A 27,246-nucleotide genomic window follows, 5' to 3' on the forward strand; every position below is an offset into this window, starting at 1 on the left:
AGAGCAATTTTTGCATGGGTGATGTGAGATTCAGGAGAGGAAATTCAGGTTGTATGTTTTGAGCTTCACTAGGGAACAGGAAACTCAACTGAACTTTTTGCTGTTGACCTAATTAGTTGGTCTTGATATTTTTGTGTATATGGCAGTGAGGAAAAGACTGACAATCAAGGGGCATTCTTATTAGCTAGATGTACTTCTCCCAAGAGGTGGAATTGTAAATGCTTGCCTGTTGTTTTTATTACTATTCAAATTGTAAAACTACTCAAAAACAGGCAAATATAGATCAGAATAATGAACTTTTAGAAAAACAGATTGCAAAACTGTCTGCAGGTTGAGTAAAACTAAACTCTAAACTAGCAAAATAAAATAGATATTTATAAATTGCTAGTAAAATTGAGGTTAAATAACATTCAAAGTAATATGTAATGATGAAAATATAATAACTTAAGAGATTATGAAATTGAGATTTAGAATGTTCTTTAGATTTCAGGTTTTTTCTCTATACTTTTAGAGCCAGTAGTATAAAGATATAGCTTCATTTATGTGTTCTCTGCCTTAGGGGTTGTGGAGTAATCCAACAGAATGCCCAAGCATTCACAACCTGGATAATTATTCAAGGACTAGAAAAATTAAAAATACTAGAAGTTAGAGAGGAGATTTTAAAAAAGGGGTCAAATATTCTTTTTTTAAATAGTCCTGAAGGACACACTGATACATTTTATATGAGTTGTACAATTTGCACAACCTTTAGTGAAGAATAAATAATTTTTAGGAGGTTCATTGTGATTTTCAGTGACATGCTTATTTTTATGTCAGTAGTATTTACTTAGAATAAACTAGATTTTTATTTTTAAAAAGTCCAGAGGATTCTCTTTTCCCCTCTGCACCAGAAATTGGCAGACTTTTCCTTTGAGTGGCAAGTAATAAATATCTTAGGCCTTGTCAGCTACACAGTCTCTGTAGCTCATCTGTTTCATAGAACAAAAGTAGCTGTAGACTATACCTAAGCTCGTGAGTTTGACTGTGTTTCAGTAGAACCTTATTTATAATTAGTGGGTAATTTGACTCATCAGCTGCAGTTTTCACCTTTTGCCCTATGCAACCCTTTTTCTTTCCTGTTTCATATTCTTCAGGCTGGTTACTGCTGTTAATAGAGCTATTCCAATTGGAGAATGGTGCCTTTTCATAGAATTCTATTAGGTACAAGCTTGTCATGTAGTGTTGAGCTACATTTCTCTGCGCATGAATTAGCTTCATGTAACACACTGAAGGGGAAATGAGTGTGGATATATACGTGCTTAGGATGTATTTGTTTTAAATCCTTCTCTAAAAGGAGTTCTAGCTAATTCAAGTCTTTTAAATCTGAAATAGGCTAAAAAAATTTTTTTTTTTTTTTTTTTTTTGGTACCCAGGATTGAACTCAGGGGCACTCCATCACTGAGCCACATCTCCAGATCTATTTTGTATTTTATTTAGAGAAAGGGTCTCACTGAGTTACTTAATTAGCGCCTCATCTTTGCTGAGGCTGGCTTTGAACTTGGGATCCTCCTGCCTCAGCCTCCCGAGCCTCTAGGATTATGGGTATTAGGCTTTTTCTTTCTTTCTTTTTTTTTTTTTAAGACTGGATCTCTCTATATGGCCCAGACTGGTCTTGAACTCCTGGGCTGAAGTGATCCTCCTTAGTAGCTAGAACTATAGGCACACACACTGTGCCCAGCCAAAACATTTTTATGTAAAATTTAAATAGATAAATGTTTTTGTAAGATACAATAAAAATCATGTAACTATCCATTATCCTGTTTAAAAAAAAAAATCATAGGGGCTGGGATTGTGGCTCAGCGGAGAGCGCTCGCCTAGCATGGGTGGGACCTGGGTTCGATCCTCATCACCACATAAAAATAAAGGCATTGTGTTAAAAAAAAAATTGAGCTAAAAAAAAAAAAAATCATAGCAGTAACTTAGTAACCCTGAGTGCCTTCCCCTTGTATTTTTGCTCTTTATCTACATACATTGCTTGGTATGGTCATACTTAACTATTCTTTATTAATTTGGGGTGGGAACGTGGGTGAACTAGTTGAAAGAATTTTCTCATAAGTCTTGTTCTTTTCAGCATATGACTAGAACATTTCATGACTTGGAAGGAAACATAGTTAAAAGAGACTCTGGAATATGGATTAATGGGTTTGATTATACTGGAATGTCTCACATAACACCTCATGTTCCTGAGATCAATGACACCATCCGGGCTCACTGTGAGGAGAATGCCCCCCTTTGTGGGTTTCCGTGGTATCTTCCAGTACACTTTTTGATCAGGTTGGTTCATTACTTTCCTGTTTAAGTAGGGGTTAGTTTGCTCTCAAGTTCTGTCAGTACCCTGTTACTTAAACTTTTATCCTTAACCCACAAGTCAAATGCTGATTATACTGTTTTTCTATTAGTATAAATTTCCTGTTCTTTAGTGGGATTAAGCACTCAGAAAAGTACTTTTGTTTTTTCAAATTTAAAAAGTCTATAGAATTGTGAGTAGTTAGAAAGGGTGACCCTCCTAGTTATTAAAATAGATAGCAGTTAAGCATCAATCTCAGATTTTATTTCTAGTTTTTATGATTTGGTAGTAAAGGATTAGATGAGAAGAAATAGGATGCATCATGGACTCACGATCAGCTAGGTAACTCCTCTTTTCTTAAATTTGGGAGAGTTTTATTATACAATAACCTGGGTTTCAGAGGAGTTGGTGTTATAATATTATTCAGGTTTTTTTTCATATCTAAGGATGTGTTCATGTATTATGAATACTTCATGAATTATAGAAGCTGTCAACTAGTAAGATATGCCAAACATTGAAGCTACCTTTCCAAATAGGAAAAACTGGTATCTTCCTGCCCCCGAAGTTTCTCCAAGAAATCCTGCTTATTTCAGACTTATATCCAAAGAACAGACACCTTGGGATTCTGTAAGGTTAACATTTGAAGCAACGGGTAAGTCAGATAACAGGTTTTTTTCTTCTGTCCTTATTTCTTAAATTTTTAAATAAGTTGCATATATATTTTCCCCTAAAACCCAGTGGTGCTGTACCACTGAGCTACACCCCAGCCCTTGAGATGACTTTTGTTGACCTGTTTATTACCTAGAAATATGTTATTTCCAAATAATTCAAGATTTTCCAGTTGTTTTTCTGATATTGATTTCTAGTTTAATCTCATTGTGATCTGAGAGCATACTTTGCATAATTTCTGTTCTGAATTTGCTGAGGTGTGCTGTACAGTGAGGATATGGTCTTTTATGGAATGCTCCATGTGTGCTTAGAAAGAAATGTATGCTACTGCTATTGGGTGAAGATTCTATGAATGTCACTTAGATCTGTGTGATTGCTGATATTGTTCAGTTCAACTATATCCTTATTAATTTTGAGTTTTTGTCCCACCTATTTTGATGCTTTGTTGTTAGATACATATACATTAAAAATTATGTCATCTTATAGAACTGACCCTTTATTATTATGTAATGCCCATTTATACCTGATAATTTTCCATGCTCTGAAGTCTGCATTGTCTATAATTAATATAGCTCTCCAGTTTTTTTTGGTTAATAATAGTATTGCATATTTTTGCTACTCATTTACTTTTAATATATTTGTCTTCATATTTTAAGTATGTTTCTTGTTTGGTCTTGTTTTTCGATCCAGTCAGAAAATCTATTAATTGGTACATTTAGACTATTGATATTCAAATGATTATTGATATTTGGATTAGAATATACCATATTTGTTACTGTTTTATATTTATTGCCCTTGTGTTTTGTTTCTATTTATGCCTTCCATTTCTTTAAAATTTTTTGCTCCATATAGTTTTAATTGAGCATTTTATATGATTTCATTTTCTTTACTTTTTTAGCAGTCAGTAATACTTCTTTTTAAACTTTTTTTTTGGTGGTTGCCTTAGTGTTTGCTATGTATGTTTACAGCTAATCCAAGCCCACTTTCAAATAACACTCTACATATCATGAGTAGTTTGAGTATTTTATAATAATGAAAGAATCCTAATTTTTCCTGTTTTCCCTGTATCATTTTTGTCATTCAAATGTAATCATGTAAGCATACATAATAAAATATATTGTTGCCACTGTTATCTTGAGCAAACTATTATCTGTTAGATCCGTTAAAATAAGAAAAATGAGAAAATTTTTATCTTCACTTGTTTCCTCTCCAGTGCTCTTCCTTTCTTCATTTAACTCCAAGTTACTCCTATATTATACAGTTTTAATTGAGGATTTTGTATTTTCTGTTTTTATTTATTCTCTTAGAATATCAATTATCTTCATTTTAATTAATGGTTGCTTTAGAGCTTGTAATAAGTCCACCTTCAAATAATACTGGACTGTTTGGCTAGTACCGATGCTTTATAACATAGCATTCTTGATTCCTCTCTCCCTGGGGTTTTATGTACTTGATCTCTGAAGCAACCGGTAGGTCATATGACACTTTTTTCTTTGACCCATCACTTAAACTTTACAATAAGTTGCATGTGGTTTTCCTCATCAAATTTATTACAATAACTAGCAATTTAGGAGCTTATCGTGTCTCTAAAAGAAAATGAGGTTGGTTATGACTTTTAGGGAACTCTGCTGAAGAACTTTGTAGTGTCAGATATTGGTTCATTGTTAGATCCATAATAGCACTTGAACTGGCATAGGTAGATATTATGACTTTGTTTACCTTTCTTAGTACATTTTCTTCCCATCTCCATGTTTAAAACTAGTAGTTAGAATTATATGCAAAAAAAAATGAGAGCTCATATATAATGGAATAATTTGGCATGAACATACTTTATATACAGAGTTATGAAAAATTGTGCTGTGAATGGATAATTATAAATGTAATGCACTCCACTATTGTCATGTATGTAAGAAATAATAAAAAAAAAAAACTGGTAGTTAGCTCTTCTACCTTCTCTGTTGATGTTTTGGCCTATAAGTTTTCTTGCTAGGATATCCTTTATGGTGCTGCCAGTTTATCCTTTCAAAAATAAATTTGATAATGTTGCTTCTTTATGTAAAAAACTTGAAGTTCCATGCTTGCTGAATAGGTTCAAACTCTCTGACAGTCCATATCTTCAGGAGTCTAGCCACTGTGTATGTTTGAAGTTTTTTTTTTTTTTTTAAGCACCCCACTGAGACTTTCTTGGTAGTACCTTCTATCCCAATTCTACCCTTCTCTGCTTTGTAAAATACGGAGACTTCTCTGGTCTTCCTCTCCATCAAAGTGAGCAAGTGCCATCCTTCCACTTTTTCTTTCCTTTGTACAGCTCTGTGGTAGCACTAATTATTTAGTTCATGCTTTTGTTTCCATTAGAATTCAGGGGAGGCAGATGTGGATGGTTTCTCTATTCTTGGCATCCAGTACTTTTTAATTAAAGAGTACTCCAGATACATTGAATTATTTAGTTTGGCAGTTTTATTCTCTTAAGCAAGCAGCCTGCTTGAACATTTTCCTCTTAGTAGGGAGACAGATGCTTGAGAAAGAAGAGAAATATATGACATAGGAAATTTGTCTCATCTTCAGTAGCTGACAGAGTTTGCATGATTACTAGCTATTTTTTTAAGAATAAGAAAACGATAAAAAAAAAAGAATAATCAAATGATGGGCTGGGGTTGTGGCTCAGTGGTAGAGTGCTTGCCTAGCACGTGCGAGGCACTGGGTTCAATCCTCATCACCACATAATACATAAGTAAATAAAATAAAGGTACTGTGTCCAACTAAAACTAAAAAATAAATATTAAAAAACAAGAATAAGCAAATGAGGATTGTTTGTTTCCCTTTCTAGTAACTTGTCTTTGGGAAGTGTGATAGTTAACTTTATGTGTCAGTTTGGGCTAGGCCACAGAACCCTGAGATTTGGACAAAGCTGTTCTAGATATTTCTGTAAAATAAATATTTGTGATAAGATTAACATGTAGATCAGTGGACTTTGAGTCAAGCAGATTGACTGACTTTCAGGACCTCATCCAGTCAGTGAAATCCTTAAGGAAATCACTACCAGGGAATTCACTACCAGCAGACTGCCTTTGCACTCATACTGTAGGATTTTTTTCCCAGGTTTTGAGCCTGCTGGCCTACCCTGCAAATTTTGGACTTGCCTGCCTCCACAATCATGTCAGAAAAATTTAAAAAATAAATACTCACCATACATTCAGTTGGTTCTGTTTTTCTAGGATCACTTGTATAGTTGTTTACTCTGTACCTTCTTTTAAGTTTTGCAGTGCTGGTGATTGATCCCAGGGCCTCATTTATGCTACTCAAGCACTCTACCACTCGACTACATCCCTTTTAAAAAAATTTTTCTAATTTGTTATATATGATAGCAGAATGCATTTCAATTAATAGTACACACGTAGAGCACAATTTTCCATGTCTCTGGTTGTACACAAAGTAGAGTCACACCATTCATGTCTTCATACATGTACTTAGGGTAATGATGTCCATCTCATTCCGTCTTTCCTACCCGCCTGCCCTCTCCTCTTTGCCCTATCTAAAGTTTCTCCATTCCTCCCATGCTCCCCACCATCTCCATTATGGATCAGCATCCTTATATCAGAGAAAACATTTGGAATTTGGTTTTTGGGATTGGCTTACTTCACTTAGCATAATATCCTCCAACTCCATCCATTTGCCTGCAAATGCCATGATTAGATTTTTAATGCTGAATAATATTCCATTGTGTATATATACCAGAGTTTCTTTATCCATTCATCTACTGAAGGGCATCTGGGTTGGTTCCACAATTTCTGCTCTGTACTTTCTTTATTGAGTACCACTCACATGGTAGAAAGTTGCCTAGTTATGTATAACTAAAAGGCACCAATTAAAAAAAAGATGCCTAGAATATTCATGATTGAAAAGTATTTTCAAATATGACTTTCCCCTTCATTTTGTTTGTATTTTTAAGACCTAATTTACATACAGTGAAATATGAAGATCTTATTTCGTTTCATTAGTTTTGGTAAAAGCATATATTTACTCATGAAACCTTCATCCCCATGAAGATACAGAAATTTCCATTGCCCAGAATGTTTCTTTTATGCATGTTTCCAGTCTCTCTGAACTTCACTAATGCATATTTTGATTTTTACATTCACAGGTTATTTGGCTTGTTCTTGAACTTTAAATAAATGGAATCATCCAGTATGTAATTGTCTAGGTCATTAAGCAAAGGCTTTTGAGGTTCAGCTATGTTATTTGAGTATCAGTATTTTTTTCCTTTCTGTTGCTGAATAGTAGTCATACAAAGATCTCATAGTTTATTATTCTCCTGTTGATAGATACTTGAATTAATTCGTTTCTAGTTTGGGGTTGATGTAAATAAGGCTATTATGAACATTCTTGTATAAAGCGTTTTTTGGGGGGGTGGGAAATAGGTGTTCCATTTCTTTTGGACAAATATATATTAGAATTGCTGAGTTCATAAGGTAGACATGTTTAGTTTTTTAAGATTGTTCTACATTTCACTCCCAACTTGTAATATATGAAATTTCTAGTCTTCCCATGGTCTTTTTCATTTTATCATTTCTAGTGGGGGGTGTGTCTTGCATTTTTCTGATAATAGTGTAGCACATGTTTTCAAGTACTATTGGCCACTCACATATCTTGCTTTGTTTCTTTATGTCTTTTCCCATTTTTGTAAAATTGTGTTGCTTGTTGACTTGTAAGACTGTATTTTCCTAGATAAAGTCCTTCATGAGATACACATTGTGAAGATTTTCTTACTCATTCTCTTAATTTTGTCTTTTGGTGTATAGAAATTTTAAATTTTTATGAAGCCTAATTTATCAGGATTTTCTGTGTTTAAAAAAAAAAAAATCTATGCCTACCCAGAAGTCATGAAAATAGACTGTTTCTCCTAGAAGCTATGGCTTTAGCTTTTATAGGCCTCTGACCCACTTTTAATTTTCATGTATGGTGTGAGGTGTAGGTTCAAGGCTTTTTTTCTCTATAGATATTCAGTTGTCCTAGCACCATTTGTTGAACACACTTTCCCCATTGAGTTCCTTTGGTGCCTTTGCCAACAATTATCTGTGTTTGCATGGATCTATTTGTGTACCATTTATCACACTTTTAATTATAGAAGCTTTATAAAGTTTAAATTTGTGATTTGAAGAGTTAAATTTGTAATCCCCCCCATTATTTTTCATGCTATTTATATTTTCCCACATGAGCTTTAGTAATAATTTGTCTAACTCCTTATTGCTTATTGGTATTTCTTGGAGTACCATGATAAATTCATAAATTAACTATAGGATAACTGTTATTGAATCACCCTGTCCATTGACTGGGAGTGACTTGTCTTTTGTTCAGATCTGTTTTTATGTCTTTCAGGAATGTTTTAAAATTTTCCTCATCTAGATTTTATTGGTATTGTAATTGGGGACTGTCTCTATCATTATATCCTCTTACGTTGTTTTTTTGTAGGTACGAAGGCAGTTTATTTCTGTCAGTTTTATATCCTACTACGTATTTTTATGCTAGTTTTACCCTTAATACTCTTCAGTTGTACCAGGGATTATTCAACTTTGTTCTCTAAAGGGCCACATAGTAAATATTTAAGGCTTTGCCATATATATCTGTCACAGATTTTTTTTTTTTAATTCTTTGGTTAACTGCTTTTTTTTTTTTTTAATATCTTTATTTTTGTTTTTATTTTTGTATGTGGTGCCAAGGATTGAACCCAGTACCTCCTGCATGCTTGCAAGGCAAGCACTCTACTGCTGAGGTAGAACCCCAGCCCTGGTTAACTGCTTTTTAAAAATGTAAAAACCATTCTTAGCCTGAGGCCCATTAAAAAAATAGACCTCAGGTGGGATTTATTGACTACTGCATATCACCTGCAAATATAGTTCTGTTTCTTCTATACCAGTTTTTCTGCCTCTAGCTGATTGATGCATTGGTTTCTACTGTCATGATTTCATGGAATTATGTTATTTTATTTGCCATGTACCTGTTTCTATGATGTCTTCTTTGCTTATTAAAAACTTGGCATTTATAAAATTTTTTTGTTTTAAGCCCCTATTTGACCTTTTACTATCTGTTGGTTTTTAAATGATGTATTATTTTAACTCCTACCAAATTTGCTTATTCCATTTTTCTCTTTGCCTCTTCAGTTTTCTTCTGATTTGTGTTACATGTAATATCTGTCTTGTCCAACTTCACTTGAGTATGTTTTAGCAATGCATTCAGAAATATTAAAACACCCACTCTAAGTTCTTTTGTTGCAGTTTTTGCAGTTCTTTCTTTGTTGGATGAATCTTATCCTCTTGCCTTCTCAACTAGGGGCTCTTGAGTGCTGTGTTTATGTTTATGTGTGTTTGTTTAAAACTGGTGATGTTATATATAGCATGATACTTGAAGGACAAGTGGTGGACATAAAAATTTTGCTCATACTCTAAAATATTGTTTAAAAAATTCTTCTCATTGTTGCTTTGTATATTGTTTTTGCAGTTTGATGCCAGTCTAATTCTCTTAGCCCTATAAAGTATTTGATGCTTTTGTTAATGGGTATTTAACCCAGGGGCACTTTACCACTGAGTCACATCCTCAATCCTTTCTTTTTTATTTTGAGACAGAGTCTCATTAAGTTGTTGAGGCTGGTCTTGAACTTGCAATCTTGTCTCAAGTCTCTGGAGTTCCTGGGGGTTGCTTTGCTATTTTTTTCTTTTTAGGTTTTTCATTCTAGGTTGATATTATAAGGTTACCAGTAAGACTTTGTAATGTGTAGATTCAGGTCTTTTACTTCTGGGAAGTTTCCTTGGATTACCGATTTGAATATTGACCATGTTCCATTGTTTCTTTTTTCTTCTTTAGTGATATACATTGAATGTTGCTTCCTTTTGACCTACCTTCCATCTTTACCTCTCTTGACCTTTCTTTCTTTTCCTTTTTTTAGTACTTTGCTACCTTTCTTTAGATCTGGAGTCTCTTTTGCCTTGGGCATGTTATAATTTAGTCTACCTTTTCTTCCATTTCTTTTTCTAGACCTTAGAAAAGAAATGGAAGTTCTATCAATTCTTTTAATTTTTCCTTGTAGTATATGCATATATGCACTTCTAAGGTTTAGAATTTCTGATTCGTGGTACTGTTTTCCCCATAGATCCAAAATGTTCTTGTTACCACATTTAGTTGAGAATGTTGGCTTAGTTTTCTTTTACTTAATGGTTGTTTTGAGGTGTGTTTTCATTTTGTTTTCTAATAGCTATATAGTCCTGTTTGTCCTTTTCTTCCTCACTTTTGTGGTTATTGGGTGTTTGTAAGACTCCTAGCCAATGGGTTGCTCTTCTGTCAGTATAGCAAAGTTTAGATTTTTAAATAAATTTTTAAATTCGTTTTGGTGTGGATAGGTTTTATGTCTTCCAGTTTCTATTTTGCTTTGGTCTTGCTGGACCATAAATCTGCCCTTTTTGTTTCTTTACACCTCCACCCTCCCACCCCTGGTTTCTTTTTCCTTTCTTTCTTTTTTTCTTTGCTTTATTTCTCCCTTAGAAGCTTCGCTTTTGAAAACTGATAGGTCAAATAGTGTGTCCTTTAAGTAGCTTCCCCATAAACTTTGCTTTAACTGGACATGTGCTATTCTCAGATTTAGGGTGGACTTGCTTGGTCTGCCTTTGTTTGCCACAAAACTTGTAGCAGGAACAAGGCAGGCAGGAGCATGTGAATTTGTTTATTTATTTATTCTTCTCAAATTTGAGTTAAAAAAAAAACCACCCCCTCAGTCAAATTTGAAAATAAAGTTAAAATTTGGCTGAGGGGGTGGTTTTTTTAAGTTTTATTTTTAGTTTGACAACCACTGTTGTTAGTTTCTTGGAAGTATCTGGTGCTAATTAAATTATCAAAATTTAACTGTTTCATTGTACTGCAAAAAGGGAAAAATTAGTGTCAACTATTTTAAAGTGTTAATATCAACTCTCTGAAATTACAACTCGATTCATAATTGTCTCAGTACTTTTATAATACTTTCAAGTCTTCCCAACTTCCCCATGCTTTCTTTTTTTATATGTATTTATTTTTTAGTTGTAGTTGGACACAATACATTTATTAATTAATTTATTTTTATGTGGTGCTGAGGGTTGAATCCAGGGCTGCACACATGCAAGGCGAGTGCTCTCTTGCTGAGGCACAACCCCAGCCCTCCCATGCTTTTTCTAATATAATCCTCTCAAAAAAATTCATAGATGAAGAGATTAAATGAATTCCTAATATCATATAGCACTTGACAGTATCAATACTTAACATAGGCTTTCTTGTTTAGATTTTTTGCTCTTTCTGCTGTGCTTCATTGCTTAACCTTGTTGGATAATGCATCAAATATCCAAACTGGTAGGCCTCCATTAGGTCTGTAGTGAATACATTTAAAGTGATACAAGGCACGCACCTTCATAGTATAGTTTGGGAGGTGGGTTTATTGCCTTTTCTTGATGTTTTTTTAAAGATGTAACTGTTCTTTCTTCCTCTTCTCTTATAGGACCAAGCCATATGTCATTCTACGTTCGACCCCACAAAGGGTCAACACTTTTCCAGTGGTCTCTTGGTAATGGTACCCCAGTCACAAGCAAAGGAGGTGACTATTTTGTATTTTATTCCCATGGACTCCAAGCCTCTGCATGGCAGTTCTGGATAGAAGTGCAGGTGGGAATTTTCCATGTGATATTTAACAAAAACCTTGAATTCAGTTATCTGGCTTCAGAGAACTAACTGATTATCTCCGGCAGGTCATAGAAGAACAGCCTGAAGGAATGGTTACTGTAGCCATTGCTGCCCACTATTTATCTGGGGAAGACAAGAGATCCTCTCAGTTAGATACTCTGAAGGAGAAATTCCCAGATTGGACATTTCCCTCTGCTTGGGTGTGCACCTACAGTCTCTTTGTGTTTTAATCTTGTGGATAAGCTCTTAAGTACGTGCCCAAGGGATACTCATGTGACAGTTACATGGATATTTGTAACGTAAGTCAATGAATTTTAATGAGCATATGTTCAAAAAGCTTTTTGGGTTAACACTCTTTAGGACCAGCCACTGTATGGGTTAAATTGGGATTGTGAAGTGTCACCTTTTTGACACTCGAAAATGCCATTTTCTGGTACTTAATCACATGTGGGTATTACCATTACACACATAATGTCATTTTTTATGACCTTAAGGACAAGAGCCAACAAACCAGTTCCAATAGCTGCCTCTCTAGGATCAACAAAATTTAGACTCTCAGACCATTAACAAGATAAAAGTCATTTCTACTTAAAACCCAAGATCATTTGTTTTATTAGTAGAGGTGGGTAAAAATACCGTTCACTATGGTAATGACTCCCATAAGGACTGTGGAAGAAGGGTGGGACTCTGGAAGCCCTAAGTATTGTATTTCTTCAGACAGCCTCTAGAGTGTGCTTTGTGTAAAAGTGGAGCACTGTGCAGAGTTGGCCAAATAGTCAGAGCTGTTGCCATGCTACTTTCCTGAGGTGGTTTCCTATTGTCCTCTGAAACGTGTTCTCTGCCTCCATCTTAGCAGATTGAGAAGGGGAACATTTGCTCAGCTGTATTTCCCTCTGGGTTTTTATGGTTCTTTTGGTTCAGAAAAATTGTGGAAGTATACAGCCTGAATATCCTTCCTCAGAGCACCGAGTTGCCAATGTGGCTATTCTGGGGTGCAAGCTGTGGGGAGGATAGGGAATGGTGGGTATTTTACAAATATTCTGTTTTGTAGGAGTCTTTTGTTATACAAGGTTAATCCTTTAGGATGATTTTATCGATACACTGGGTCCTTTTTTGTTTTCTATCCAGTTGCATAATTTCCTGATAACTTACTGTCCTATGAGACAGGCTTTCCTGAGACTTGAAGTTGTGGCTTACATGGGACTGAGACTACTAGAACTGTTAGTGTTCAAATCCTGTATCACGGCAGCACTAGGCCTTAAAGGTGTTTTTCATTTTGAAGATGGATGGGGGGTGTCTAGCTTGTGAGGTATAACAAAGCAGCAATAGAGTGTGGTGAGATCATTGGTAAATAGCACTAAAGTTTTTTTTTTTTTTCCCATTAAGACGTAATAAGTTAGACAAATTCTGTGTTAGTAAGCACAGGCCAAAACCAGTTGAAAACCATAGAAAAAAAAAATTCTCAGGTGATGCAGGAACAAGAGGAATGCTTCTTGAAAAGTGGCCCTGAGATCTGTCTGCATAGCAAGAACATACTAAGTGTGCATCACAAGAGAGAACTTTCTTGAAATTGCTTGTGTGATGTGTACAATGTGCTCTCTTAAATCATGCTCCTCATATTGCCTAATTTATAACTTCCTAAAAACCGTGCCCATGTAGGTAGCAGGGCTTTGGCCAGAGCTTTCACATGCATTAACACTGGAGTCATTGCTTTTCCTGGAGTTAGTAAAAATCATTTTATCAGACTCAAGTGCTTGAAGTGTCTGGCTCCTGCTGCATATGCCTAGTAGTACATAAGGTTTGCAGGACTTATAGCTTGTATAGAATCATCGTTCAGAGAAAAAGTAACACAATGATAGTTTCTCTATGAATTTCAAAATTAAGCATATATTCTGACCCTGTGGTTAATCTGAAATAGATTATTAGAGATTATTTATAGAAAAAAGTAAAACACCATGTTGAGAACACTATGAAAAATCTGTTCTCTGTGATTCCCCCGCCCCCACTATGGGGAAGGCTACTGTTTCTCCTTTCAGTAATAATCATGGTTTGCCTTGGGGTTGTTTCTCTAGGCAAACAATTGTTTTATTTAGCATTATGAAGCTTTTATATTGTGCAAAGCCCATAACAAGATGCTCACTTACTCTTACTGCCTGCTTAATAATCTGGGAGGTTGTTTAAATGCCAGAAATGGTCAAGTAATTCGTGTTCAGTCCTGTTAGTAAACATAATGTATCATGTTAGCAACTTCTGGGACTAATAAACCTGTTAGTTCCACCCCTGCTTTTATCTGATCATTTGAATAACATTTCTAAAAGGGTTTTTTAAACTCTAACTGAAGCATTTTCTACAGAACTTAAAAGTAGCATAGTATTGTAACATTCAGGGAAAGTGTGAAGAATTGATTTCAAAGTAGTTCTTATGTGACCTAAGAATGATTGTTGCATGGTATTTGTTTCCCCAGTTTAGCAGATGAAATTAAACAAGGTAGGATACTTTAAGATGTTACCACCAAGGGTTGGGGTGGGGTAGGGTGGGGTGCACAAGCTAGCCTGCTGACTCAGGAAGCTTTTGGAAGAGTGATTGTTTCTGTCTATTTTTTTTGCTGGTTTGCTGACTTGTTGAGGATTAATTGTTGCCTTACAATGTTACTGAAATAAACTTTTTAACATACTGGTTAGTATCTTCTTAATAGAAAAAACTTTGTTAATTGCTTACTTTATCCCCATATTTTGGTTATTTCATGTTTTATGTAGCTTTTAATTAATGCTAAAGACATATATGGCTTATATGGGTATAATTGCTATTTCAATGAATGAAATGAGCAAATAACTCAGATTATTTCAGGTGAAATCTTTATACCTTGGAATGAAGTTCATGCATCTGAATTTTATAGAACTTAAATGAAATTGTTTAGTAAATGTTGAATTGTAGCATATTTAGGAGTTTTAAATCATCAAAGGGCTAATAATGAATGATGATGGGGAGGTAGGGCTAGGAGAGAGGGAAGAAATTACTTCTCAGTGACAGTAGTAACACACCGTTTAATCTCCAGCCAAGGGAAGGGCAGCACCATTCACCAAAACAGAGCACACACTTCTGATTCAAAGATCTCTATTCAGGTTTTCTGAGTGAATTCTTTCAAGGTGAAATGGCCAGACAATTTCTTAATATACTTCCCTTTCTTTTAGGGCAAATAAACTCAAGATGTACTTGTGCCTTGTATCTGTTTAGTTGAAATATTTATGGAATTTTGAAGTACATCAATTTTTTTTTGAAATTACTACTTCCATATTTGATTTGCAAAAAATTTCTTTTTATCTAATTTGGCTCTACACCATGACCAAGTAGGAATGCAAGGTTGGGTTAACGTTCAAAAATCAAATCTAAAAAAGGGCAAAACACACATGATCATCTCAGTAGATGCAAAAGTGTTTATAAATACAAAATCCTGCCAGTGATAAAAAAATTCCCAACAAACTTAGGAGGCAACTCAACCTGGTAAAGTCAGCTATAAAAAACCTGCAGCTAACATGATAGTTAATGATGAGAGACTGAAATCTTTCCTGTGAGATCAGGAGGAAGACAAGATTTCCATTGTTGCCATTGTTATTCACTGTTGTCCTGATGGCTTTAACTATGGCTATTTGGCAAGGGAAAGAAAGGCATCCAGATTGAAAAGGTCCAGTTCAAACTAGCTGCAAATGACACAATCTATATAGAAATCTATCTAAGGAATCTACATACATACACACACTCGTGGAACAACAACCTTACAGTTATTGGATAATACACCATTACTGACCTCAATATCAATTTCTATACAAACAAAACAAAAATGAATTTCATTTACAAGAATATGAAGAACAAAATCCTTAGGAATATGTTAACAAAAGCACAAACCCTTTAAACTGAAAACTACAAAGAGCATTGCTAAAAGAAATTAAAGACCAGCATTCCTAAAACTGATTTGTAGATTGAATATAACACCTATCATCAATCAGCTGACTTTTTGTTTAGTGAAGAAATAACAAGTTGATCCTAAAATTCATATGGGACTTCAAAGGACCCAGAATAGCTGAAATGGCTTAAAAAAAAAAAAAAATGAAGTTAGGACTCACACTTTCAAAATTTCCTAGAAAGCAAGAACAGTCAAGAAAGACAGCACGTTACTGTAAACACTGAGATCATTGTAACATACAGATGACTGTTAATTGAGAGTCTAGAAATAAACCTAGACATTTAGAGTCAATTGATTTTTGGCAATTCACTGAGGAAAAAAAAATCTCTTCAATAAATGATGCTCAACTGAATATCCATTTGCAATAGTTAACTAAAAATGGTTCAGAAATCTAACTGTATAAGCTAAAATTATAAAATTTTTATAGATAGGAAAACATAAATAAATGTAATTTGAATTAGGGAAATTGTTTCCACTGTGAATGGAAAAAAGACAGAATTAGGAAATTCTTGCAAATCACTTATCAGGTAAGGGCCTAGTATTCAAAATATAGAAAAAACTCTTGCAATTCAATGATATATGAAAAGATGTAATCAATAAATAGTAAGTTAAAATATAAATTATACTGACATACCCATTTCATTTACAACTTCAATGGCTTTGACCAAAAAGGTAGACGACAAGTTTTTGTTGTAGAGACTGGCACCTCCATCCACTGGTAGTGGGAATGTTAGTGCAGGTACTCCAAAAACAACAAAAAATTAAACAATTATCATATGACCCACAGTTCCACTGTCAGTCCCTTGTTATCCATGGGAATACCTTCCAAGATCCCTACGCAGTGGATTCCTGAAATTATAATGGTACCTGATTTATACCATGTTTTTTCTATACATACACACCCATGACTAATTTTAATTTATAAATTGGGCACAGTAAGATATTAATAACTGCCAGAACAATTATAATAATATGTTATTTAAAACTATTTCTTTTAATTTTTCATTTAATATTTTTGGACCTCAGTCTAGTTGACTGATGGTAACTGAAGACTCAGTAAAACAGTTAAGGGGGGGGAATTTACAGTATCTGAATGTTCATATTTATAATAGCCCCAAAGAAGAAAAAAACCCAAATAAACCCTCAACTGCTGAATTGATGAATTAATTACATTGATACAATGAAATAGTACCTTAGTAAAGGATACACAAGTAAAGGATGTCAGATATAAAGTCCATGTTTTATATGATCATGAAATGTCCAGAATAAACAAATTCATAGCAACAGCAGATTTAGGAATGCAGAAAAATGGGAAAGTCAAAGTAATTTTTAATCCCCCATATTAGAGAAATATGCTCAGTCTCCTGTACACTTCAATATAAAATTGCTTGCTTGATGGAGGTCATATGGCATAATTTTCTATCATTTATTATATTTTGAACATTTTCCATGTTATATTAACTGTTGTTCTAACATTCTGTTGTCTGGCATTTAGGATGCTGCCAGCTCTACATCTACATATGAATATTCTAAATATATCTGCCTGAATTTACAGGTATTTCATAAGGAAAAACTCCAGGTAAAATTGTAAAAATAAGAAGTTTTTTTGAGACAGGGTATTGGTATGTTGCCAAGGCTGATCTTGAACACCTGGGCTCAAGTGACTGTCCCATCTTAATCTGCCCAGTAGTTGGGACTACAGATTTGTGCCACCACACCTGGATCAAAAGAATATTTTTGTTGTTTTAATGTATATATATACTTTTTGCTGTAACCTGAGATGATAAATAAACAGAAGTTTGTGTAATAGTTTTATTGCCCTTTGCCAAGTAAAAAATACACATTACAGAAGTAGCAGCTTTAATTACAAGCGAAGGTTGACTCTATCCCCCAGTGAGTTCTTGTTTTGGTATCAGCAAATAACTTAATTGTATCCAGTAACCTTTCAAATCATTATACCAAATATTTAAATTCACTGGTTAAAACTATGGCTTAAACAGTTGATATACATAAATCAAACAATACAGCAAAATAAAATAAGAGTTTTTAAAAAGAATTAAGTGGTTATACACCAAACAGAAAATTTCGATAAACTAGCCATTTTTTTTTTTTGCCCTTGGGCTTCCTATTTGTATTAACTGAAAAGTGAATATTTTATATTAGAAAAGACTCATTTACAGTCTCAACTATGGAAATAACATTAACAGATTGGTGCTCTGCTTTCCAGAATGAGATGAACTCAGCACAGTTTTATTTAGAATATTTGAAAAGATCACAGCTGTTCATAATGGTAAATCATTTTTATTGATTGACTGTTCACACCAAACACAAAAGATGCTGGTTCTTCTCCCTAATGGAATAGGACTGAAGAAATTTCAGTTTAGTTTCCTGGTGTGCTGCATGTACTCACACAAAAACATATTCTATCAAAAGGTTCAGAGGAAAGACGGTTTGAAACAAAGACTTAAATAAAAATAGCACCAGAAGGACCAGGTACCAATTGTCACACTCTCCACCTATTCAGGAATTTTATTATGTGAAATTATTGCACTTGTAAAAAGTAAATGATAGTAAATTACCAAACAATAATTTTAAATGGTTGGTGAATTTTGAAATAAGCAATTTTAAAATGATTTTGAGTTTCCCTTAAAAGGAAATTCAGCTAAGATAACTATTTACTTTTTAAAAACAAGGACAGAGGACCAAGTTTTATTTCTAAATTATAACTGTACTGTGAGAAAGAGGTTTTTTTTACATAGTGGTACGAATTTGGTCCACATCAAATACATTGTTATTATAAAAATAAACAAGTTTTCATAAAAAATAACACTGCATTCCTTGTTCAAATTGCACAGTACAAACAAGCTATCTAAATTAATACTGTTATTAAGTAATTACAATTACAGTGGATATGTGTTTAGTCTGAAGCAGCTAAGGAGTATGCAGTTTTGTTTTCATAATGTGAAAAAACCTAAAATTTAAGTCATATCTAGAAACACATAAAATCTTTTTAAAGTTTACAATGAAGAATGCATTATTTACATACTAATTTTTAGTAGCCGTGATAATACAGGATTCAGCAATCTATTTACATAAAAGCCTATTTTTATTCAATTTACAAAAAAGCAATAAATAAGAAACTACATTAATTTGCACGAAACCTGTTATACTTCATGATCAATGGGACCATTGCTGTTTCTTGATGACTGAGCCAATAAATCTGTATTCCTTTATGAAGACTGCTTATTTCTTGGAAGAAGAGCAAGCCCAGTTTTTGTTCCAAGAGTATCTACCTATAGTCATGCAGAATCCAGCATAAAACCTTACAAATTATGATACAAGCCTTAAAAAATATGAATAGTGCCTTTGAGTATATTTACATAAGAATATTCACAAAAAAGATACAGTTCTTTGATACAAAATAGTTTAGTGGTATCAACATAATTGATAAGAACCCCTCACACCTCTGCCCACATTAATCAAGCTTGCTGAAGCAGGCACATTAACTCCCAGATAAATATCTTCCACCAATTCGAGGATGCGATTTAACAGGCTAGTAAAGCCAAAGAATGTTTCCATCACACTGGCACATATTGTGCAAGGGGAGGCCCTCTACTCAAAAGGACCAATTAGGGAGTCCAGCAGGCTGTACTCAAGGAAGCAAACAGGCAGCTCAAGAACCCAATGAGCTACAGCAAGCACCTCAGCATTTATTTTTTTAAAAAGCATTCTACACATGCAGAACCAGAAAACATAGAGGCTGTAAGTACTGAAAAAGTATGCTTATCTGGAGCAAAACAATCCCATAGTTTAAGAGGCCCCAACCTTTGAATAAAATCAAAATATTCTCATGTACATCTGTACAATACTCTTTTATTACTTTCCACTGCAGCTTAAAAATTTTTATGAAAGATACTTTATTTGATATCACATTTTTATGGAGTCAAAGATATTTCTTAGAGAAAGAGTTCATTAAAATCTGATAATACTTAACCATAGTCTCTGAGCTGAGTTCTTTCCCCTGTTAAATAATTCAACTAGGTCACAATGTACTCATGGTTGCACACTGCTGCTAATTAATACTGCCTGTCATGATGTTACCTCTATGTTGTTAGGACACAGAACAGTCATAAGTCCCATCCTGAAATGGTTCTTCCTCCTGTGCTCGGGTTGTGTCCTCTTCTTTCCTGCTGACCATACTACTAACACCAACTTCACTTTGGGGGATGATTCCATGGCTGGAGGAGGCTCTGCTCTCCTCTGCCCGGGGACTGGTCTGTTCAGGAGTCTTACCCACAGCAATTGGCTGGAAGGCATCAGGCTGGATTTGCTCTTCTGTTATCTCACTGAGCTTCTGCAGTTGCGGCTTAATGATGTTTAAAAATGGCTTATATCCAGGGCTAAGTAGAGAGAAAAACACTATTTCTCATCTGCCATATTTCAAAAGACTTGGTAAATCGTTATGGGTGAACTATTAAATATTGATACAATAAGGAAAATAAAAGATTATGAGGGAAAAGAAGGCTTCTTGAGTGCCTTGCCTAGCACCACAGAGGGAGCTGTACATAGCATAGGCTGAGTCTTACATTCCTGAGCAGTAGGAGCAAGGACTGACATTTAAGGCCATTTTACAACTAAAAATACTTTTATAGTTGAAGGACCATACTACCACTTTAGATTTAAAAAATTACCTTTAGAGAACATAGTGTTTGGCAAATAGGAAAACTGGATCTAAATAAGGGAAATAAATAGAACCAAATTCATATATAACTGGTGGCAAAGTTCAAGGTTCTGAACTCTGATCTACTCCTATTAGTTTAAAATCAACACAACTGTAAGTTTTTGTCTTTTAATCCAACCATTACATTAACAAAATGGTTGGGTATAGAATGATTATTAAAGAAAGTATCCTTAAAAACGAACATGAGAGGGGCTGGGGTTGTGGGTTAGTGGTAGAGCACTTGCCTCGCACGTGCAAGGCCCTGGGATTGCTCCTCAGTACCACCTAAAAATAAATAAATAAAATAAAGGTATTGTGTTCAACTATAATTTAAAAATAAATATTAAAAAAAAAGTGAACATGAGAGATGGGGCTGGGGTTGTGGCTCAGCGGTTGAGCGCTTGCCTCCCATGTGCAAGGCCCTGGGTTCGCTCCTTAGCACCACATAAAAATAAATGTAAGTAAATGATAGCATACACCTGCAATCCCAGCAACTCAGGAGACTGAGACAGGAGGGCTGCAAGTACAAAGCAACTTAGGGGGGCCCTAAGCAACTTAGCAAGGCCCTGTCTCAAAGTAAAAAATAAAAAGAGCTGGGGATGTGGCTTAGTGGTAAAGCACCTTTGGGTTCAACATCCAGTACAATAAACAACAATGAAAACAAAAATATATAAGCATTTTTATCCTACTAGCCTGAAAAAATAAAAAAATAAATGTTCAAACTACAACTAAGCCTTAATGTGAAAGAACACATTACCAAAGGTCACCAAAGGAATACAAGAAGCCTATGGACACCAGCACTTACCAATCTGTAGAGGCCCATCGGTCCACCGCATGCAGCCCTGTCTTTATGTTCTGTAACATTTCTCCATCTACCTCTGAAGACTGTGCAATAACTAAAATCTGATTGATTATTGAGGATTCTCTAAGAATCAAGCCTATTACAATGCACCAGTCCAGACATCCTGCCTCCATGAAAATGTGTAGCAAATACCTATAAATGAAGCAGAAGCAAAATATTTATGCTAAAAAGGATCTTCAACTGTAGAGAAGGCAATGATTATTAGAAAAGTGGCTTCAGTACTCCATTTATACAAATACCCCGAGTAAGCTTTCTGTACTTTCAAATAGCTGAGAAACTCACCTAAGCTGGACTTGGGATTTGTGAGGGCCTTTACTTGCCAGCTCCATGGAGATATGTTCTAGCTCAGATTGAGTCAAACTGAGTGTAGAGAAATTTTCATCCACCATTGTCCAGTCCCCATCCACCATGGAGCTACTTTCAGTTAAGTCTGTGGCTGAACCAATGCTGCATTCATCACCTGATGGAGAATTTCCCAAAGTTATAAATCAGTTTAGTTTAGAAAATGTTTTCCTTTAAATATTAGCTGTTTCTCAGATGTTGATTTCTCCCTTAAGATTTTGAAACCAAAACATGAAATCTACTACTAAAATAGCCATGTCATATGAACAATAATAAATATTAAAAAAAAATCAGTGGAGCAATAAAGCTTGGAACAGAAAGACATACTACCACTAGGAAGTAGTCTTCCTTGTTCCCCAAAAGCCTCTAGCTCAAATTTGATCAAGTCTTTAGGTTCAACTATTTATTTACAGGAAATAGCGGAAACTATTTTGGTTTAAACCAAACCATGAAGATGCAATCAGCAAAATTCATTTCATGAATAAATCCACAGAAGCAACATTCCTCAATGAATAAATTGCAAGAGGTGGGGGATAACCACTTAAAAATTAAAAACAATCACAGTGTTTGAATCTTATTTGGATCTTCATTAAAAACTAAAAATTTGTAACATTTATGAAACAGCTGCGAATCATAATACTTAAAAAACAAAACAACAAAAACCTCAGAAAATAAGTGTTGGTGAGGATGTGGACAAATTGGAACTCTTAATACTTGGTGGGAATGTAAAAAGGTCTAGTTGCTATGGAAAACTATAGTGATTCCTTAAAAAGTTACAAATAGCATTACTATGTTTCAGTCATCCCATTTCTGAGTATTTACTCCAAAGACTTGAAAGCCAAATCTCGAAGAGAGATTTGTACACCTACATTCACAGCAGCATTATTCACAATAGCCAAAAGGGGGAAGCAATCAATCCAAGTGTCCCTCCATAGATGAATGGACAAACAAAATGGTTCATACATACAGTGGGATATTATTTAGATTTTAAAAGAAAGGAAATTCTGATACATGCTACAGCATATATAAAGTACCCAGAGTAGTCAAATTCATAGAAACTAAATAGAATTAGGTTGCCAGTGGCTATCACTGGAGGGAGGAATTGGGAGTTAATATTAAGAGTTTACAATTTTGCAAGACAAAAAGTACTATGGAGAGTGACTGCACAACAGTGTGGATAGAAGTAATCAACACTACTGAACTGTATGCTTAAAAATGGTTAAGATGATAAATTTTATGTGTATTTTACAATTTTAATTAATGGTTGTTATAAGCCTCCTCATGTGGCAGCTCAGGTATCCAAACATTAGGTGAATGCCTAGTCATCAAAATGATTGTAAAAAGAAAACAAGAAATATCAAACCAATTACTGTTTAAACTCCTGTATTTTATAACCCTTTGCCAAAATAAATTGCTTAAAAACCTCTGTATTTTACCCATTACTGCAGAGCAGAGGTTGGTGTATGTTTTTGTTAAATATCCAGCCAGTAAACAAATGTTCTGAAGGCTAAGAGGCAAAATCAAGGATATTATGAGGAACTTACATACAGAACAAATTCCCACAGGAGTTTGTTGATGAAATTAAAAAAAAAAAAAAAGATAATAGCTTTTTTTTTTTTTTTGCGTGTGTGACACAAGTCTACTTATAATAAAAATGGAATTCTTATGGAGATAACATTTTGCTTACTTGGGGTTAAAAGTAAATGTTTCTTTATCTTATTGCAAAGATTCATCTATTAGTGCTGATCTGTACTGAGATTTTTACCTACTTACATTTATCTAAAATAAGGCAAAATACAATCAAGTTCCTGTCCACCTCTCCAGCAGACACTACTGACTACTCCTTTAGGATACTGAAAAAAGAGTGACGGTATCTCTCTGAAATGCTACAGCACACATACTTCTTTCCAAAGAAACTGAAGAAGAAGTAGGACTTAAAATGACATTTACCTTTATTAGATAAAGGTAACAAGAAAGCATCTTGCATTTGTGGTCCATGGGATGAAGCTGCGTCTATCTCATGATGGGTGGGGCCAATGTTGCTGAGCCAGCTCTGACTTCGTTGAATATTAGAGATACCAGCATCCATCTCAAGGTTCATAAAAGGGTCAGCTGATTGAGACTTTAACAGCTGCTCTCCCACTGTGGGGTAGGTACAAAAACAAAGAGATGGAGGTGGGAGAATCCTCAAAGATTTACCCACTGTCATTTCCAATTCAGTTCTTCTACCTTCCCCCACCTGCTCCTCAATATTAAGCAATGCAAAGTCAATTACTATCCTACATTGTTTCATTCATTCAACTAAAAATATGGAATTATAACAAAAGAGAGTGACCATATAAAACATTTAAGTCATATCTATGGTATGTTCTAAGGTCTATGAGAAAGTTCTAAGGTTCTTGCCTTGGTTCGTAAGGTGACACGAAGTTTCCAAATACCATAAAAGTTTTTGTTTAACAGTCCTCCTAAAATGACTTAAACTAAAAAAAATTATATTTAAATTTTTATTTCACTCAAATATATAGTTTTACTTAGTCTTCTAGTGCAGAATGTGACCCAAGATGTCAAAGATGCATTTTTACTATTTTTCTGGAATGAGTTCCATGAGGTAAATCATAAATTACCTTATCTTGAGGTCCATGACTAATCAGTTCCAAAATTCCTTCCCACAATAAGGTAAGTGTGGTAGCTTTTACATTCAGCCAGTTCTCAACTTGTTTATAGTTTAAGATAATGGTTAGATTTATGAATTAGACTTAAAGGTCAAAAGACACAGAGATATAGATTCTCCTTTATTTATATCCTTGGCCAAATGGTGAATGTTAACTCAAAATGAAAGTTGGCTTTTATTTGCTTGAGGGTGAAATGAAGACTTCCATGAATGTCAGCTACTTAGAGTAAAATAAAATTCTCCTTATAAAAGTGGCAAGAAGTCTACGTTACCTGTACGATATTTTCCATTTTTGAAAGGAGAACTGATAGAAGAGGCAGGGATGATGGGAAGTGGCCACAGGAAATCTTTGTGGAGTCTCTTGAGGGCTATCACAAAGTTGTCTACCCGGGCAGCTCGGGTACGTTCTTTGCAGAGCCAGCTAATTAGTTCAAAGCCTAGCTGGGCAGCAAAGCAGCCAAGGTCCTTTAACCGCACATCTTCTAAGAGACGCCGAGCATGTCTCCAGAGCATCATGTCAATATACATGTTCTCAGCACATTCACTGTCTTTGCTCCATCTATAAGTGGTAACAGAAGAAAGCTATAAAACAATCTTTATTGGAGGACTTCACATAATTTTATGCAGTAGCATTGATAAAACTGACAAGAAGGTTAGTGATCTATTTATTATTTGACTGAAGAGGAAGAAGATGTGATGATATACCATGACCTGTTGAAAACTTGGAGCACAGTAGGTTCTTAAGACTGATATGTGGAATGAATATATGGACTAGAAGAAACAGAACCAGGAAGCAATAGTGAGTGGTTGAAGGAAAAAAGCAATAAATAAATGCTGTCACTGAGAAGCAGTACAGTGGATCAGTAAAGAACCCAGTCTCTGCAGTAGGACTGTCTGGATTCAGATCTTCACTCTGATTTGTTATGTGTTATAATTACATAGCAAATCAACACACTGATTTGTTATGTGATTATAACTATGTTTGTTTTTTTGAGCCTCTTTCTTCATCTGTACAGTGAGTACCAACCCTTATGGAGCTGTTTTAAGGATTAAGATTGATGTATGTAAATGTTTAGAACAGCACATAATGAGCACTTGATATGTTATTAACCAATATTTAAATTCAGGGTTCGGCTGAAAAGATACTATTTTCCTGCCAATTGTTTATAGCCCTCCATGGCTATATTTTACTTGTATATAGTCCACAATTGTGTGTGTTGGTGGGGAGATTTATGGCCAGTGATAAAAGAGCAATAAAATGCCATGATCAAAGTGTTCAATCTTTCTGTTTAAATAACAACGGAATTGGCATAATTGGGAATGATAAAACTTGGAACCAAGATGAAGAAGATAGAATGTATAAAGAAGGGCTTTCAAAAATGTAAAAGTTGGCTATATTATTTGTGGAGACTCAGACTTGTGAAGTTTAAATATTATAATTTTTCCATTTGTTCTGTATTTTGATTGTGGGGAAAAATCCAGCTTTATTCATTTCTTATTAAAAAACTTGTAAAAAATGTTCGATAAGTTCTTACTACATTGAAGACAGGTATTGTAGTAAGAATACAAACTACATAAAAGAAAGGATTAGGGAAGAGATAAACAAAAGAACATGTATCAACACAAGAAGGATTACAAAAGACCTTACATACCAGAGGAAATTCTAATGATTTTATAAGGTTCAGTGTAAGTTCACAGTCACCCTTCTGGAGAACAATAACCTAACTCTGGGTGATGCAGATGTTGGTCTGCAGAACACAATTCCTTTGGCTGTTTAATGACTTCTCTAATCAAAAAGTTACATGAACGTTAAATACATGGGCACAAAATTTTTATTTTTTTGTCAAGAACTATGTAGTTGAAAAGAAGGGTAAAACTACTGATGTTCTGCTTTTGGATTATCTGTGGACTGTCTGGTCCTCTGTCATCAGAGGTAAAGTCAGTAGTATTCAGAACAGATATATCAAGTCCTACTCTAGTACAAAGGCACAGAAATTATACAAAAGTACAAAAATTAACTCTGGAGGAAGGACAAATGGAAGCTTTTTGTGGGGTCTCTATTACTTTTGGGAATGAAAAAAAGATTTGCACTCGAATTAAGTAGTTGTTTCCGTAAGATATATAATTTATATAATGATATGTTAATTAACTTACATAATAGTTAATTTAAAAACAGGGGGTATTGGAGACACAATCTCACTAAGTTGCCTAGGCTGGCCTCAAACTTATGATCCTCCTACTACAAACTCCAAGTCCCTAGGATTATAGACTTAATTCTATAAATGCCTTGAAATGCAATGTGTCAGATACCCTAAATCAGTAATGGCTATTTATTCTTTTACCTTTTTCCAGAAGGACCAGATGGCATACTTAGTGTTTTCTGTAAGTTGAATTTACTAGGAGGAACATTTTCAGCTGACTGGGATAAACTGATGCTTCGATTCCTGAAGAACTCGAATCCACCACTTGAACTGGGTTCCTATGATTACAAAGTGCAATAAAGTTACACAAAGATGCCTTGTAGGTACATGGCATAAAGAAGTTATACAATTTTGCAACTAACCTGAGCTGTAGGTGTGGATGGAGGTGTCTCAGATTCTCCAGAGCCAATGGCTTTAAGAAATCGAATCATGTGTCGACATAGGTCCCACTTGCCTTGTTCCAATGCTGTGTTGAACAGAAGGGTGGCATGTTGCCTACTTACTGCTGGAACTTCCATATTCTACAGAAACAAGCAAGGAAGATAGCATCACTTTCATACATGATTTCGGAACGTTTGAGCACTTCTTTTCTTCACATTAACTTAAACCTGAGGAATGTACCTACAGTACTGTGGGGTACTGTGGGCTTATTTTAACAATAAGATTTAAAGAAGCATTGAAAAGTACCATACAAGGAAAAGTAAAGCAGGTCTCTGCTGCTATAACATAAACTATGATTTCCTAAACTCCCATGACATGCAGATATCTTACATACATTATTTCATTTAGGAATTATTCTG

At 34.7% G+C, this 27,246-nt stretch overlaps 2 protein-coding genes across 6 annotated transcripts in view; one reads left to right on the forward strand and one right to left on the reverse strand.

Annotated features, from left to right (window-relative positions):
• The window catches only part of Ermp1 (endoplasmic reticulum metallopeptidase 1), a 59,153-nt gene extending 44,791 nt beyond the window's left edge, over positions 1 to 14,362 (forward strand). Inside the window, exons 13-16 of the mRNA XM_015492861.2 lie at positions 2,111 to 2,313; positions 2,863 to 2,978; positions 11,508 to 11,671; positions 11,755 to 14,362. Coding sequence (XP_015348347.2) covers positions 2,111 to 2,313; positions 2,863 to 2,978; positions 11,508 to 11,671; positions 11,755 to 11,919 — 648 coding nt within the window. The 3' untranslated portion in view covers positions 11,920 to 14,362. The remainder of the gene's footprint in view (positions 1 to 2,110; positions 2,314 to 2,862; positions 2,979 to 11,507; positions 11,672 to 11,754) is intronic.
• Ric1 (RIC1 homolog, RAB6A GEF complex partner 1) overlaps positions 13,069 to 27,246 on the reverse strand; it is a 91,769-nt gene continuing 77,591 nt past the window's right edge. For all 5 annotated transcript variants that reach the window (XM_015492828.2, XM_048806806.1, XM_048806808.1 and 2 more), the window contains 7 exons: positions 26,809 to 26,967; positions 26,588 to 26,724; positions 24,518 to 24,804; positions 23,525 to 23,716; positions 21,515 to 21,692; positions 21,176 to 21,364; positions 13,069 to 20,050 (listed from right to left, as the gene is read on the reverse strand). In XM_015492828.2, the coding sequence (XP_015348314.2) occupies positions 19,762 to 20,050; positions 21,176 to 21,364; positions 21,515 to 21,692; positions 23,525 to 23,716; positions 24,518 to 24,804; positions 26,588 to 26,724; positions 26,809 to 26,967 (1,431 nt within the window). In that variant the 3' untranslated portion in view covers positions 13,069 to 19,761. The remainder of the gene's footprint in view (positions 20,051 to 21,175; positions 21,365 to 21,514; positions 21,693 to 23,524; positions 23,717 to 24,517; positions 24,805 to 26,587; positions 26,725 to 26,808; positions 26,968 to 27,246) is intronic.

This window comes from Marmota marmota, unplaced genomic scaffold, assembly GCF_001458135.2.
Source record: "Marmota marmota marmota unplaced genomic scaffold, marMar, whole genome shotgun sequence".
Taxonomy (NCBI): domain Eukaryota; kingdom Metazoa; phylum Chordata; class Mammalia; order Rodentia; family Sciuridae; genus Marmota; species Marmota marmota.